The sequence below is a fragment of the Heterodontus francisci genome, chromosome 27 (genome assembly GCF_036365525.1).
Source record: "Heterodontus francisci isolate sHetFra1 chromosome 27, sHetFra1.hap1, whole genome shotgun sequence".
Classification (NCBI taxonomy): domain Eukaryota; kingdom Metazoa; phylum Chordata; class Chondrichthyes; order Heterodontiformes; family Heterodontidae; genus Heterodontus; species Heterodontus francisci.
Window position 1 is genome coordinate 19,921,483 of NC_090397.1, and position 17,242 is coordinate 19,938,724.

General features: G+C 42.3%; 1 protein-coding gene across 4 annotated transcripts in view; it reads right to left on the bottom strand.

Annotated features, from left to right (window-relative positions):
* arhgef39 (Rho guanine nucleotide exchange factor (GEF) 39) overlaps positions 1-17,242 on the bottom strand; it is a 108,488-nt gene that overhangs the window by 28,844 nt on the left and 62,402 nt on the right. For 3 of the 4 annotated variants that reach the window (XM_068058950.1, XM_068058947.1, XM_068058948.1), the window contains exons 3-6: positions 15,634-15,809; positions 15,425-15,519; positions 9,230-9,350; positions 8,308-8,426 (exon numbers count right to left, since the gene is read on the bottom strand). In XM_068058950.1, the coding sequence (XP_067915051.1) occupies positions 8,308-8,426; positions 9,230-9,350; positions 15,425-15,519; positions 15,634-15,809 (511 nt within the window). The remainder of the gene's footprint in view (positions 1-8,307; positions 8,427-9,229; positions 9,351-15,424; positions 15,520-15,633; positions 15,810-17,242) is intronic. The other variant, XM_068058949.1, reaches the window with a different exon arrangement.

Consider the following 17,242-nt stretch of genomic DNA (forward strand, 5'->3'; position numbering starts at 1 on the left):
TGGGGCCTCAACATTTTACTATTTATATAAATGACTTAGATGAAGGAACTGAAGGTATGGTTGCTAAATTTGCTGCCGACACACAGATAGGTAGGAAAGTAAGTTGTGAAAAGGACATAAGGAGGCTACAAAGGGATAAATAGGTTAAATGAGTGGGCAAAGATTTGGCAAATGGAGTATAATGTGGGAAAATGTGAAATTGTCCATTTTGGCAGGCAAAATAAAAAAAGCATATTATCTAAATGGTGAGGGATTGCAGAGCTCTGAGATGCAGAGGGGTCTGGGTGGCCTAGTGCATGAATTGCAAAAGGTTATTATGCAGGTTCAGCAAGTAATTAGGAAAGCTAATAGAATGTTATTGTTTGTTGCGAGAGAAATTGCAAACAAAAGCAGGGAGGTTATGCTTCAGTTATATAGGACATTGGTAAAACCACATCTAGAGTACTGTGTACAGTACTGGTCTCCTTATTTAAGAAAGGATGTAAATGCATTGGAAGCAGTTCAGAGAAGGTTTACTAGACTAATACCTGGAATGGGCAGGTTGTCTTATGAAAAAAGGTTGGGCAGGCTAGGCTTGTAGCCACTGGCGTTTAGAAAAGTAAGAGGTGATTTGATTGAAACATACAAGCTCCTGAGGGGTCTTGACAGGGTGGATGTGGAAAAAGATGTTTCCCTTGTGGGAGAATGTAGAACTAGAGGTCATTACTTAAAAATAAAGGATCGCCTATTTAAGATGAGGATGAGGAGAAATTATTTCTCCCAGAGGGTTGAGAGTCTTTGGAACTCTCTTCCTCAAAAGGCAGTGGAAGCAGAGACATTTAATATTTTTTTTTAGGGCAGAGGTAGATAGATTCTTGATAAACAAGGGGGTGAAAGGGTATTAAGGGTTGGCAAGAATGTGGAATCCAGGTTATAATCAGATCAGCCATGATCTTATTGAATGGCGGAGCAGACTCGAGGGGCCGAGTGGCCTACTCCTGCTCCTAATTCATATTATGATGAACTGCTCAAACTTTATGACTTCAGAACCCTTTATCACCACATCTTTGTAACTTATTCTTTGTATCAATTATATATAAACGGAACTTGGGTTGCTGTGCAATAAAGCAAATACATTACCACCGGTTTAAGGAAAAAAACCTTAGTGTCTCTGAAAATGCTGGAACTAACTCCTAAATGCATTTGCTAGTGATGTTAAAATTATACTGATATCAATGAAGACTTGCTTATTTTATTGCTTCAATTATCCCAAAAAGTCCAATTGTTTTATCTCCAGGATTAAAAAGCCATAAGATTTTTTAAATTCAATTAATCCTTTGAAATAGAACACTAAACACAGCTTGGAGCAGCTTTTGAGCAAATTTACTTTTATTGGCATTAAACTTTAGGATTTCTGCTTGAAAATCAAAAATATTAATTTCATATGATATAATAATCTGAGGTCCCAGTACTGCATTGGGGAAAAGGTCAAATTATAAATGACAGTGTACAATATCTGAAGGAAAATGTAGCTCCCTGGGAGAAGCTATATCTCATCTTTTTACAAAAGCAAATTATTGCAGATGCTGGAAATCTGAAATAAAACGCAGAAAATGCTTGAAATACTCAGTGTGTATTTCAACGGGAGAGAAACTGGTAACGTTTCAGGTCAATGACCTTTCATCAGAATTGGAAAAATTAGAGATGGAACAGGTTTTAAGAAAGTTGTCATTTTAGGCCCCCACCTGCCAAGAACAAGACACATTAATTTTGTCATGAACATTGATTTTAAACTGTTACTGGAGTGAAGAAAGGACTTGTTAAACAGATCAGCCGTGGCTGGAAAAGATATTTGCATATAAACAGACAGTGTTTGGAAGGACAAAGCTGCCATTCCCTGACACATTCAACCCACAATGGATTTTTGATCACCAGAGGGAGCTCGCATTCCAGATTGACTGCTAAGATGGCCGAATACACAACCGGACATGGTCAAACCAGTTAGTCACATGACTAACCTGTTGGGCGACCTGAGTTTTTTGAATCTGGACAAACAATTTGGAAAAAAAAGCAGAATGCTCCTGGACTGAGAAGATCTCTCCTGGGTGGCTCACCACAACCTTTCCTGTCTGCTCCCATCTCTTTCTCACAAGCCTCTGAATCCATTAAAGACACATGAACCCCAAGAGAGAAAAGTCTCCTACAGTGAACAAGGTTTAAGAAGAATACTAGGCCCCAACGAAAAACAAGATCTACCTACAATCAAGGACTCTACAGTGGGCTCGAAGACCCATAACAAAAACTCTTCAGATATTGCCTCAAATTTTTCCACTTTATTTTTCTTCTGCTCTTTTCTGCCTCTATTTGCATGCATGTATCGCGTATGCATGCTAGCGTGGGTGCGTCATGTAGGCATCAACCGAATTAGAGTTTAAATTTAAGTTTAATAAATTTCAACTTTTCTTCTTTAAACCTAAGAAAGCCTGTTTGTGCTGGTTTCTTTGCCTTATAATTGGAAAGCGGTGAACAAGGATTCACCAAGGGGGAGCTAAAAACACAGTGTGTTTAAAATTAAACCCTGTTATGGTAAGACCAGGTGAAGGCTGAGAGGGACCCATAGACACCTTTCTCACCTGGTCATAACAAAGTACAGAGGCAGGGAGAGGAGGTAAAGAATAAAAGGAAAGGTCTGTGATAGGGTGGAAGGCAAGAGGGATTGAATGACAAAAGAGATAATGGTACAAAGCAAAAGGAGATGGCAATGGCACAAGTAAAGAAACATAAGATAGGTATAGAGGAGGAGCAAATGACAATAGCAGAAGCGTTACCAGCATCTGCTGTCTGAAAGAATGGTAGTGGTGCTTATGATCTGAAATTGTTCAAATCAGTTTTGAGTGCAGAAGTCTTTAAAGTGCCTAATGGTGCTGCATCTCTCTATGACTCTCAGCAAAAGATGAGGTGCTGTTCCTCGAGCTTGCGTTGAGCTTCATTAGAACAATGTAGGAGGGCGAAGACAGAGAGGTCAGAGGAGGAGTGGGACGGAAAATTAAAATGACTGAAACTTGGGGTCACGCTTGTGGATTGAACAGAGGTGTGCTACAAAATGGTCACCCAATCTGCATTTGGTTCCCCCAATGTAGAGAAGATGGCATTGTGAGTAGCGAATACAATATCGTAAGTTGAAAGTACAAGTAGCTTGCTATTTTACCTGGAAGGCGTTTTTGGGCCCTGGACAGGGAGAAGGAAAAACAACAGGTGTCATATCTCCTGCGCTTACATAGGAAAGTGCTGTGGGATGGGGAGAGGGTGTTGAGGGTGATTGAGGAATCGAGCCGGGTGTCGTGGAAGGAACAATCTCTATGGAATGCTGAAAGGGGCAAGGAAGGTGCATTTGGTGGCAGCGTCATGCTGGATGTGGTGGAAATGGTCAAGCATGGTCTGCTAAATGCGGAGGCTGGTGGGATGGACGTTAAGGACAAGGGGAACTCTGTTGTCATTCTGGGAGGAAGGGGAAGGGGTGAGGGCAGAAGTGTGAGAAATTGGGTGGACTTGGTCGAGGACCCTGTCAACCATGGTGGAAGGAATCCTTGGTTGAAGGAAAAGGAAGACATATTGGAAGCATTGGTATGGAAGGTGGCATTATCATAACAGATGGAGAAACTGAGAGAATGGAATATAGTCCTTCCAGGAGATGAGGCGGGAGGAGTCGAGTGTAGCTTTGGGAGTTATTAGGTTTATAGTGGATATCAGTAGATAGCCTATCCCCAGAAATGGAGACAGAGAGGTCGAGGGAGAAAGGGAAGAGTTGGAGATGGACCATCCAACGGTGAGGGAAGGGTAGAAATTGGAAGCAAAGCTGATGAAATGTTCCAGTTTGAGGGATAGCAGGAAACAGCACCAACACAACCATCAATGTACTGGAAAAAGAGGTGAGAAAGGAAACCTGAACAGGACTGGAGCAAAGAATGAACCACATATCCCATGAAAAGGTAGACATAGTTAGATCAGGTTCCATAGCAACACCTTGTTTTTTTTGGGAGGTTTTGAGTTTGGTCAAAGGAGAAATTGTTCAACATGAGAACAAATTCATCCAGGCAGAGGAGGGTGGTGATGGACGTGGTCTGGTTGGTCCTGCGTTCAAGAAAGAGACGGAGGGTTCTCATGCCACCCTGGTGTGGGACGGAGGTGTAGAGGGATTGGACGTCCATGGTGAAAAGGGAACATTAAGGGCCAGGAATCTGGAAACTGTTAAAGTGGCAGAAGGTGTTGGAAGAGTCCCAGAACACCAGACGTAGGTGTTAAGATATTCGGCAAGGAGAGAAAAAATAGAGACAAGATAGGAAGAAATCTGTTCTGTGGGGCAAGAACGGCTGAAACGATGGGTCCATCAGGGCAGTCCTGTTTGTGGATCTTGGGAAGGAGGTAGAAGTGAGAGACTATGAAGTTGGAGGCTGTGCAGATTAGATTTACAGAGGAGATGACACCAGTGACAGTCTGGGAAACTATGACTTGGTGTTCGGTGGTCGGGTCATGGTTCAGGAAGCGGTGTCAGAGAGTTGGCGTTCAACCTCTGCAAGGTAAAGGTTGTTTCGCCAAACAACAACAGCGCCACCCTTGTCAGCAGCTTTAATAACAATGTTAGGGTTGGACTTGAGAGCGTTGCAAGTTCAGAGGGAGGTAGGTTAGAGTGAGCAAACTCAATAAAAAAATTGAGATGGCCGCTGTCAGTTTCTAATGAAAAGGTCGAGACAGGGGGAAAGGCTGGAGTCCAGGTGGAACGAGCATTCTGAAGATGGGAGAAAGGGCCAACCATGCAGGGTGAAGCTTCCTGGCCAAAGAAGTAGGTGTGGAGGTGAAGATGACGGAAAAGAGCTCAGCGTCACACTGAGCTTGAAATTCTTTGAGGTGGGGACGTAAGGGAATGAAGTTGAGGCCTTTGCCGAGGACTGGTTGCTTGGTTTGGGGAGGCAAGGTTCAGAGAGGAAGTGAAAATATGGCTAAGGGTGAAATATTCTTAACCTGAATATTACAATCCCCTGTGGACAACGAGTGCAAGCCATGAAATTTGTTATGATTTAAGATTAAATAAGGCTGTGTTTGCTGACAATGCAGCCACTAGGTGGCGCAGTACTTGCACATGCGCAAATGCAGCCTCATGCACTGAAAAGTCATTGTCTGCGAAGTTTTTGGCAGCTGCCAGTAGTAAAGAAGGCACTGCTCAATTTATCACAAAAACGAAAACAAATCAAATCCAAATGGCCACAGTGGCTGCGATCGCCACCTCCATCCCATCCCCAACAGTACCCCGCTGCCTCCTGCCATCGCACTTCTCTTTGCAGCTGCCTCCTGTGCCCATCTGCTCGCCGTTTGCTCCACGCCTTGCCACTTCTCTCCCCCCACCCTCAGCCACTCGCTGCTTCACCCATACTCGCCTCACCGCTTCCCCCCCTTCGCTCTGCTCCCCGCTCCCTTCCACTTCTACTTCCCCCTCCTGCTTCCTGCACCCTCCCGTCTCTGCTTCCCGCACCCTCCCTGCTCCCTCCCGCTCGCAGTCTCCCTCCCCTCCCCTCCCCATCTTGTTACTCTCTCTCTCCCCTGCTTCCCCTGTACAGGGAAAAAAGGGTGGCGATTGCGGGAGGGAGTGGGGACCAGAAGCGAGGCACAGAGGCAGAGCAGAGGGGAGGAAGCGGCGAGACCGGGAACGAGTGGTCCAAAGGTAGGTGGGGAGGTGAAACAGGAGGTGAGCGGCTGAGGGGTAAGAAGTGGCGACGGCGGGAGTGAGTGGCCGAGAGGTTGGGGCGGTGAAGTGGGCAGCGAGTGGCCGGGGTGGTGGTGGGGAAGTGGCGAGCAAATGTTGCAATATGTGAATGACATTTTCATGTGCATGCGCGAATTAGTCCTGGCAAACCAGGTGCTGTTGTAGACTGCGCATGCACAGCACCATACTGACAGCAAGAGTCCGTTCTGCACATGTGCGAAGCTGGGAGCTCTCTGATGGCACCAGCACTGGGCTGGGCTGCGTTGTCAGTAGTCACTTTGATTAAATAACAAACGAGAAAAGACTTATTTTTGATTTATTGGAGCATTCACCTGGAAGACACAAAAGAACACTAAGAAATTCCTTCAACAATGCAACAGTAAGCAGACAGTCAGATAATAGGTGAGAATTGTAGAAGATGTCAACAGGGCTTAAACTGAGAATAAACATGAGATCGTTCATATCTTAAATGATTATTTCCTCCAAAATCATGAATGAAGATATAATCATTTCTTGAAATTAATGACAGTGATGAAAATCCTAGACTGTCTGAAAAATGATCAAAAAATACAACTTTGATGGATAGTTGGCACTAATCACTAAAAAAGATAAGGAATGACATTTGTGGAGCACTGATATTTATCTTAAGCAACATTATGAAAACTGGAAAGCACCAGTAGTTGGCAATCATGCTGATGTGGTAACCAGTTTTCAAAAGAGGTTCCTTCATGGGTCAAGATAGTGGATCTGCCTACTGAATAGCATTGTGGGAGCACTTTCACCACACAGTGCTACAAAAGTGCCTCTGTGTTTTGTTAAAAATATTTTTTGAGGATTCATTTTTGAAAAATTGAAGAAATGTTAAACTTTGGGGTTTTCAAAGGAGGTCATGTAAAGGCCACTTGACTTTGAAAAACAGTCCCTGATAATGTTTTTTAAAAAGGAGAACTGAGAGGTCTTGTGAGGAAAACAAGCCTTTCCGGGAAACCAGTTGACATCAAGCAACAAGAAGTCCTTTCTGGGAAACCACCTGACTTCCAGCTCAATAAACAACAGAGAACTTTGGACACCTGGAGAAGATGTTTACAAAGAAGTGACAGATCAAGATTGATGGAGGTCAACCTTTTGACCTCCTGTTGTCAGTTTCACTTTTGAATTGTTTTGAGTTAGGGTTGAACTGTATAAAAAGGGACAGAACTTCCAAGGAGGTTAGAGAATTCCCAAGGAAGGAGAGACCACAACCCAGCTCAGCTTTCCAGCACCTCTCTAAAGACCCTGAGAATTCCACTGTGTCAGCTCACCCAGTCTCCTGTCTTTGAAGAAAAGCCTGCTAAATTAATTCTCAATGTCACCTGAAAAGAACTGTTCTAAAATATCCCAGGGACCTGTCTACGTGTACTCGGAGGCCAGACTGTATACCAGTTTTGGAACACAACCTATCTCCTCTGCTGTTTCTTCAAGAATTAGCAAATATTCAGCCCAAGTGATTTTTTTGTCTGTAATAGAGCTCTAAAGACACAAATACTTTTTATTTTTCTGGTAAACCGATGTATGTATGCATGTATATGTGCATGTGTAAGTGTGTGAGTGTGAGGGGTTAAAGTAAAAAGGGAACTTTAATATTTCAATCTGTGTCTTTATGCTTTACTTAATTACTGGTTAAGACTTGTTTTATAATAAACTGATAATTTTGTGGTTTATTAAAGAAACCTGGTTGGTGTGTTTTATTCGGAGATAAAAATAGAGTCTATGATTGACCGTATCAGTAGCTGGGAAAAAATTTAAATATGTGTTGTGACCTGTGGAGAAGTGAGACTAAAATAAACAGCACTCTCCTCCCACCTCGGTCATAGCAACAGATTGTCGTGGTTCAAGAAGGCGACCCATCACCGCCTTCTCAACGGTAACCAGGAAGGGCAATAAATGCTGGCCTTGCCAGCAACACCTAGCTTCAAAGAATTTTAAAAAAAAATTGGCCTCTAGTACACAGGAAATTCCACCCCCAAAATGGAACATGTGTTGCAAAGCATTAACTGCCACAAAAATAGTTACTGCAAAGATGCAGACACATAATAGCAATGAAACATATTCATCTACAGTACTGTCCTCTAACTTATATTCTTTGAAATTCTTACCAGCTGTTAAAAAAAAAAATTGCTTGAGATTATTAGGCACCAGGTTTGGGGCTTGACGTTAACAGCATCTGTGATGAATTAGTTAATTAGGTAACAGGATTTGGGTTTGATGTATACATTGAATTATGAAATTGGTTAATTAGGCAATAATTCAAGATCGTACGCCATTTGTGATTAGAAGTGTTAAAATATAGCCAACAAACTGGGCAACATATAAGCAGGAGAGTGAATAATTCAAAACCAATCAACTAGATCTATCTAGGCAAGTGCGATTTCATCGGCAGGTAGGACTATTTTCAATTAATTTTCCAGCAAAAGATTAAACTTGCAAATTTCCATGGTCTTGCACTTAAATGTTTTCATATCGCATCATCATGGTTTGTGCACGTATTGAAGAAGGTAATGGAGAAATTACAATAACCAATGTCTACTTACTGATAAACACGCTTACGAGGCAGACGGAGCAAATCCTCCAGTTTCAGCCCTTGGAATTCTGGTCTAGACTCTTGGAGTTTCTTAAATCGTGCAAAGCGTTTATTTTTCCTAATTTGTTCCTAAGATGTATATTAATGAAAAACATGTTACAGATGTTGGTAGAATATATTATTCTCAACGATCTCTCATCCACTGAAGATATTTCATAACATTTTTCGATTGAAACTAATTGCACAGGGGCACATTATTATGCACAGGGATGATACTGAAGGTTGAAAAGGACAAACCAACCATTCGCTGTCACATCATCCTAATTATGCAGCCCCATGTTCCAACAATTACATTTATGTAGACCCACTGTTAAAATCAATGTTACTTGCACAGCCAGTCCTTAATCAATGAAATCAGTCAATTTACTATGGTCACATCCTTCTTCTTAATTAAGACAGTGATATCTCTCTATCTCAGGATCTCAAAGAGATAAATAAGTACACAGGTTAGGAAAGTCAAAGAGGTGACTCCATGATTTTACTCCTACGAACTTTGAAGGAGCAAGACGGTGTCCTCATAATGAAGAGGGTGAGACAATCTTTCAAAGAACCAACTTAGAATTCATTAAGGAAAGAGCAGGCAGCACCAAAAGTTGACAGCAAAAGCCCTAATGAGCAAAGAATGCTTTCAACATACGTATCCTTCACAGTCAAAGTCAAAATTATGACAGTTGTGCCAAATTTAATTAGACAGAGCACAGACCCCATTGGACAATTAGCCTTTCCTTTAAAAAAAAATCCATTTCAATATGGTGTCATCTCACTCTCATCATCAGAATGGCAGTGGTAGAACAACCTATTTAAATTTTGCTCATAATGTTAATCTGTCATTACAAATGCATCCTCAATGACTCATAAGATTGCTGCAATACCTGTAGGACTTTGACAGCATGTTCCATGTTGTCTGTATAAGTGGTATAAAGATGGAGGTGAGGGCAGAAGTTGTCAAAGCCCAACCCAAACTTCCCAGCCTCAAGATTACTCAGCAATGTTCTGTGTGAGATATAAAAAAGTCAGTTATTGAGTGGCATGTCTCACAATTCATTTAAAAAAAAACTAATCCAATTAATGCTCCATTCTCCATAACAAAGTTTACTTTCTTAAAAGTAACAAATAAAGGGTAAAGTCAAAGGGAGCACAGCTTCGAAAATCAGAGACCCAGTGAAAGTCATACTTTCAGTCACATGTAGCCCAGACCACTTATGTCTTTACAACTTGCAATTCAGACAGATAGACTCCAGAGGCTGCAGAATTGGAGCAACAGAAAAGCCAAATCTAAGCAGGTTTTGAGGAAGCCCGTTAATAGAGCAGTTTCAGGGAACTTTTGGAGGATTGAGTACATATCCCTCTCACATCAACACTAACTTTAAGGCATCTATATATGGATCGAGGAGTTTCAAAACGAACAGCATCCAATGAGTTTCTAAGTAGCTCAAGTAGGAGAATGTTTAAGTAACAGTGATCAACGTGTCATAAGGTTTAGGTTAGTTATGGAAAAGGACAAGGAGCAATCTACAGAAAAATATTTAATTGGAGGAGGGCCAATTTCTGTGGGATGAGAATGGATCTGTCCCAGGTAAATTGGAGCCAAAGATTGGCAGGCAAAACTGTAACAGAACAATGGACTGTGCGACAGTCAAGTGAGGAGGAGTCAAAGGGCTTCCATCTCCTTGTTTAACCACAACAGGTTTCATTCTTTCTTAAAGTGGATGTACTGGCCAATTCAGTAGATGTTTGATTTACTTGCTATGATCATAATGTTACAAACAGGTGAGGAAGGGGTCTCAGGCTCCCCTTTCGTCCCTTCTCTGGTTTGACCGCAACAGAGTTTTTTCTCTCAACGCAGTGATTTAGCTTACCACCTCAGTGAGCACTTGCTCCTGTGCCTCAAATATAATTGCAAATGAACCAATTGGACAGGTTTTCTTGAATTTAAACAAGAAAGATGCAAGTTTATTCACCTCTTCACTCTAAACCGGTTAAAATTGCTAAAACATGTGACGTATCCACGCTCACATTCACACAAGAGGTGCACACACATAAATAGATGCAGAGGGGAAAAAACAGAGGTGGGAGTAGAGTCCTGAATAAAAATGGAATTTAAATATGGAAGCGTAGTCCCAGTGTCCTTAGTTGAAATTGAAATCTTGAAGTCCTCGCTGGGCCGAAGAGAGGCTTTATTCATCCTCTGTGTTGCTGACGGTGAGGATCTGTAGATTTGAGGTCTAGCTGCAGCCGAAGCTTCCTTGGGACTTTGCTGGAGAGGGAGAGAGGAGAGATGTTCCTTCCTTGGAGTTCAGTTACTGTCTTTGAGGCACAATTCACAAACTCTCAGAGTTATACCGGTAGTCATGTAATGTGACCACCTCTTTGTTTGAAACAGCACCTTCTGGAAGGATTTTTGAAATTCAAGGCTGTTCAGACATACTTGGTTGGGGGTGGGGGGGGGGGGGGGGGTGTTGGGTGCATGGTTTGGTTCTTTCAAAGTCATTGGTTGTCGATGTCAAGTTACTTGGAACAATTTCAGCAGAACTCCCAGGCAAAGTTCCATACGACAAAATTAATATTTCCATGTGGGATTTCCGTTACATTAACAAGAACCAATCAGACAGGTTTTCTTGAGTTAACAAAGAAAGAGGTTAACTTTATTGTACTTAAACCGAAGGAATAAAAATAATAAGCAGCGTGCCAACTTTCACTCTCACACATTAGAGGTTACAGAGTGGGGAAAGGAATATTGGTTGAGTTAGACTCCATAAAAAAGGTATACAGTCTGAAGTTTGACAATTCAGCTGGCATCTAGCTGAATTCAGTGATCGAGGCTTTTAGTTTGAAGAAGTAGATGCCTGATTTGGTGAGTTCTGTGGGAATAGCGAGGCTGATGATTTCCTCCAGCGGGGCTTCTGATTTTAGCCAGAGTATGCAAAAGTGGTCAGTCAAAAAACAGGATTTGAAAGCTTTCAAGCTGGAATGGAGAGAGAGAGAGAGAGGGAGGGACCCCCACTTAGGGTCTGCTCATGTCAGAGTCCAATTTCTTCTCCTCTGCTGCAGAGAAAACACCAGCTTAAAATAACAGATGGGGAGGGGCTTGTCACATGACAGTCACTCATTCATTCAAACATAGCAGTTAGCAGTGTTTCTCTGCTTGCTGAGAGAACAGGTAGCTCCTTTAAACTTCCTGGGTCTTGGCTCTTGCTGGGATATCAGAAGACATTTTATCTCTCTCCTCACAATCCTTTGCAATGTTGGATACAGTGTTGCAAACTAGGTGATCATCTTAAGCTGATGATTTTGCTGGCTGCTTGTCTTTTTAAAATTCTTCAAAAAAATAAAAAATTCTGACCTCCAGTCAGTGGACCAAAGAAAATTATCATTCAACAAAACACATTGGCTTAACAACTGCCTTTAAAAAGATGATGGTTCTGGTACAGTTGAGATACATTCACACAAAGGGGAAAGGAAGGGCAAACAAAGCCAGAACTCCCTGGATGACAAAAGAGATAGAGAGTAAGATGAAGCAGAAAAAAGGTACATATGGAAAATGTCAGGTTGAAAATATAAATGAGAACCAGACAGAAAGTAGAAAGTTCAGAGGGGAAGTAAAAAAATGAAGTAAGAGAAGCAAGGAGAGAGTATGAGAAAAGACCAACTTAAAAGGGAATCCAAAAGTCTTCTCTCGGCATATGCATAGCAAAACGGTGGTAAAAGGTGGTGTGGGGCCGATTAGGGGCCAAAGAGAGGATTGACTCATGGAGGCAGAGGGCATGGAATAGGTATTAAATGAGTACTTTGCAACTGCCTTTACCAAGGAAGAAGATGCTGCTAAAGTCATAGTGGAAGAGGAGGTAGTTGAGACACTGGATAGGCTAAAAATTGATAAAGAGCAGGTATTAGAAAGGCTGGCTGTACTTAAAGTTGATAAGTCACCAGGCCCAGATGGGATGCACCCGAGGATGCTGGGGAAGTAAGGGTAAAATTATGGAGGCCATAATCTTCCCAACCTACTTAGATATGGGGCAATAGTGCCTGAGGACTGGAGAATTGCAACTGTTACGCTCTTGTTTAAAAAGGATCTAAGGATAAATGCAGCAACTACAGGCCAGTTAGTTTAACCTTGGTGGTGGGAAAGCTTTTAGAAATGATAACCGAGGACAAAATTAACAGCCACTTGGACAAATGTGGATTAATTAAGGAAAGCTAACACAGATTTGAAGGTAAATCTTGTTTAACAAACTTGATTACGTTTTTTTTGATGAGGTAACAGGGTTGATGAGAGTATGCAGTTGATGTGCTGCACATGGACTTCCAAACGGCATTTGATAAAGTTCAGGCTTGCCAGGGAAGTTAAAGCCCATGGATTAAAAGGGACAGTGGCATCATGGATACAAAGTTGGCTGAGTGACAGGAAACAGAGTAGTGGTGGACGGTTGTTTTATGGACTGGAGGAAGGTATATAGTGGGGTTTCCCAGGGGTTGGTACTAGGACCACTGCTTTTCTCGATATATATTAATAATCTGGTCTTGGGTGTGCAGGGCACAACTTCAAAATTTGCGGACGACACAAAACTTGTAAGTACTGTGATCTGTGAGGAGGATAGTGATAGACTTCAAGAGGACACAGACAAGCTGCAGGAATGAGCAAACACATGGCTGATGATATTTAACACAGAGAAGTATGAAGTGATACATTTTGGTAAGAAGAACCTATAATTCTAAAGGGGGTGCAGAAATGGATGTATGTGTACAAATTGTTGAAGGTGGCAGGACAGGTTGAGAAAGTGGTTGTTGAACAGGCATATGGGCTTCTGGGCTTTATAGAGGGAGGCATAGGGCTGAACTTTCCCAGCTCCATAGTGGTGGACTTGGAGGCTGGAGGGCCAGAAAAATGGTGGAGCCACGTCGGGATGGCTTCCGAACGCATTCCTGCCAACAGGAATTTTTCCGGGGGTGGCCTGGGAACCAGGTCAGTTGCCCACTGAATGGAGGCGGGCAGCCAATTTACATAATTCAGGCCCCAATTCGGGGCAATTTTGCAAGCCCAGCAATATTTTGCCGTGTGTGGAGGCTACCAGCTCCAAAGAGGGAGCTGCCAGCAGGAAAGGCTGCACTTGTGGCCCAAACACTTCAACCGGAGGGGTTTACCCTTCTTCGTGGAGGCGCGCGCCCTCATGGTCTCTGACCTGCCTTAGCAATGCCCATCTCTCTCGGTGGGGCTGCTAAGGCTGTAGAGCTGCAAACCCTCTAACTGCTGCCTGCAGCATTGGGAGGCCGCTCAGCGAAGGCGGTCAAGTAGGAGGCTGCCTCCAAGAATCTCACTCCCTACAAGGGCAAGCTTGGCACCCCTATTTGGCCGTGACGTCGGGGTCCAGCAGCCTGAAGGAAAATCCATCCCACAGAGTACAAAAGCCAGGTAGTTATGTTTTATAAAACACTGATTTGGCCTCAACTTCTACTTGTATTATATCCAGTTCTTGGCACTGCACTTTAGGAAGCATGTGAAGGCATTAGAGAGGGTGCAGAAAAGATCGACAAGAATGGTCCGAGGGTTGAGGAACTTCAATTGTATAGAGAGCAGATGGTTGAGAGGAGATTTGATAGAGGACTTCAAAATCATGAGGGGTCTAGACAGAGTAGATCGGGAGAAATTGGTCCTGCTAGCGGAAGGGGCGAGAACCAGAGGCCACGAATTTAAGGTGAGTGGCAAAAGAACCAATGTGGCATGAGGAAAAACATTTTTACGCAGCAAGTGGTTAAGATCCAGAATGCACTGCCTGAGAGTGTGGCGGTGGCAGAATCAATTTCAAAAGAGAATTGGATAAAGCACCTGAAGAGGAAAAATTTGCAGGGCTATAAGGAAATGGCAGGGGAGGTGAGACTAGCTGAGTCACTCTTGCAGAGAGCTGGTATGGACACCAGGGGCCGAATGGCCTCCTTCTGTGATGTAATCATTCTATGATTCTACAAAATAAATACCCTCAGGCAATGAGGAGAAAGGTCATTCAGTCTTTTGTCCATCACCATCCCACAGAAATTATCCTGGAAAAAGGCAAATAATAAATTCTGGTATCAGCTTGGCTTAAATCAGTAGCACTCTTCAATCAGAGTCGGAAGCTGATGGGCTCAGCCTGTTCCAACACTAATCTAGGCTACAGCATGGCTACCAGACCCCAACCCGACAGGACCAGACGACATGTGTCGGGTTCGTGTTGGGTCGGATTGCTCTTCCGGATCCAGCATTCGAGCTCGTGCTGGGTCGGACACACTGTATCACCACCTCCGGTAAGTGGTTCCAATGTTAATGTACTTTTTGGACTAGAAAGCTTGTTTAGTTACAGTTTTTTTAAGTTTGTGCAAGTAAGTAACAAAGTGAAAAATGGAAGGAAGGTTAACTGATGGTCGGGTTGGGAGCGGGAAAAAATGAAAGGACTCGGGTTTAGTTTAGTTTAGTTTAGAGATACAGCACTGAAACAGGCCCTTCGGCCCACCGAGTCTGTGCCGACCATCAACCACCCATTTATACTAATCCTACACTAATTCCTGGTTCTGTCGGGCTCGGGTCGGGTTTCATTTGCAGACCTGAGCCGGCCTTTAATCTAGGCTGGTGCCTCAGTGTAGTACAAAAAAAAGCAACGCATCTTTGGAGGCGCGATTTATTGATTATGATTTTAAACTGAGGCCCCATGTGTCTATTCAAGCGGAAGTAAAAGATCCCATTTTAAGAGGAACATCAAGTTCTTGTCATGTCCTGCCCAGCATTCTTCCCTCACCGAACTGCACCAAAAACACAAACGGCTTGTGCATCTCACTTGCTGTTTTCGTCGGCATTGCTTTGTGCAACCCAACCGCATTTGCCTATGCAATTCACAGCAACTACAAGTAGAAGAAACTTGCTGCTTCTGAAGCACTTTGGGATCGCCGGAAAACAATGAATGCAAGTTCTTCCCTTTCAGGCAAAGATCCATAAGCAGAGATGAGAACAAATGTGAGAAAACAAGTAGAAGAAGAAGCTTTGTTTTACAGAGAAAGACAAATTAAAACTTAAAACATGTGGGGAAAAAAAATCATACCTATTTATTGAATGGATGGCTTTGAAGGTGGAAAATATGGCATCTCTTATATCTGGTCGCAGAGTCCCCTTTGCTTTTAAGATCTCTACAAAATACTGACAGAAGATAAGACTGTTAAACATTTACAAGAAAAAGTGATTGAAAGAAAAATCTGTATTCAAGGCATGTAGTCATACACATTGCTGCAGATTTCCCCATCACATCCTTACCACGACTACCAGCTCCAGCTGTTCGAAGTACCTCTGCTCAGTCTCAACTAACTCTATAGCTGTTCGAATCCTCTTTCTTTCCCAGCGTGCTCTCTGCTGTTCTATTGTGGCTCCTCCTGCTGAGTATTTCAGTTGAATCTCTCTAGCCGTTGGGGTATAGAGTTGATCACTGGCTGCTGGTTGTGAAAAGTAGAACAATTACAGAAAGATACAGATCAGCGTGAATTAGAAAAACAAATACATAAAAGCAGGGTCTGAATTTCATTTTCATTGGTGACCAAAATATGGTAATTGCTAGAGTTCTGTTACTTTTTTGCCCTTTGGTTATTAGAATATTTAATTCAAGTATGTTTTTAGTGAAATTGATCAATTAGTACTGTACATGATTTTAAACCCATAAATTGTAGTCCCACAATTCACAGATAAATGCAATTCTTTTAGTAAAGACAACTGACAGACCTGATTCCTAAACACAACAATGACACATAGAATGCATCTTCATAATTAAAAGTCTGGCATCTAGCACACATCTGGCTGGTACAAATATGTTCTTTTACTCCCCGATATGTTATACACTTTAAGCAGTTGAAAGGAAAATCCAAGCTGACTGTGTTTAGGTTATTTTTTTTTTGTTTTGCTTAGGGAGACTGGTGTTTGCAACCTGTCCAGAAGGGCATATTGATGAGGTGCCTTTGATGCTGATTTGAGATACAGCAGCCCGAGTCATGGCAAATGACCACCTGTTGATATGCCTAAAGTCAACAGAGGCAGTGTTACAACAACCACTTCAGGAAAAATTACATGTCCACCATAGAAAGCAACAGCAAGAAACAGAGTTTTAACTGCAGAGATAACAGAGCAAAAAAAATGAAGAGTTTGAGAAAGGACGAGGGAAAACGTCTGTGCACATTAACATTGCAAATCCACTGTGATTCACAAAGCAAAAGTTATATAAATAATTAGTGTTACGACCAGGTGAGGGGGGGTCAAGAGGGTCCCTCTCAGCCTTTGCCTGGTTTAACCGTAACAAGATATAATTTTAAAATACCGTGTTTTTAGCTCCCCCTCAGTGAATCCTTGTTCATCGCTTTCTAAATGTAAGGCAAATAAATCAATTCAGACAGGTTTTCTTAGATTTAAACAAGAAAGGTAGATGTTTATTCATCTTAAACTCTGAAATAAAAACAAGGAATGCTGGTTTGGCAGCATGTGTGGAGAGAGAAGCAGAATTATCATTTCAGGTCAGTGACCCTTCTTCAGAACTAGCAAATATTAGAAATGTAAAAGGTTATAAGCAAGTAAAGCGGGGGTGGGGCAAGAGATAACAAAGGAGGTGGTGTAAATAGGACAAGGTCACAGAATAGCTGACCAGAAGGTCGTGGAGCAAAGACAAACAATATGTTAATGGTGTGTTGAAAAACAAAACATTCGTACAGATAGGGTGTTAATGGACTGAAAATTGAACAGCTGCAAGTACAAACATGAAAAAAAACAGTGGGTATGTAAACTGAACAAATTAAGATGAAATAAAATAAAATAAACACAAAAAATATATATATGAAAAAAAGGAAAAAGAAAAAACAACTGAAAATAAAAGTAAAATTAGGGG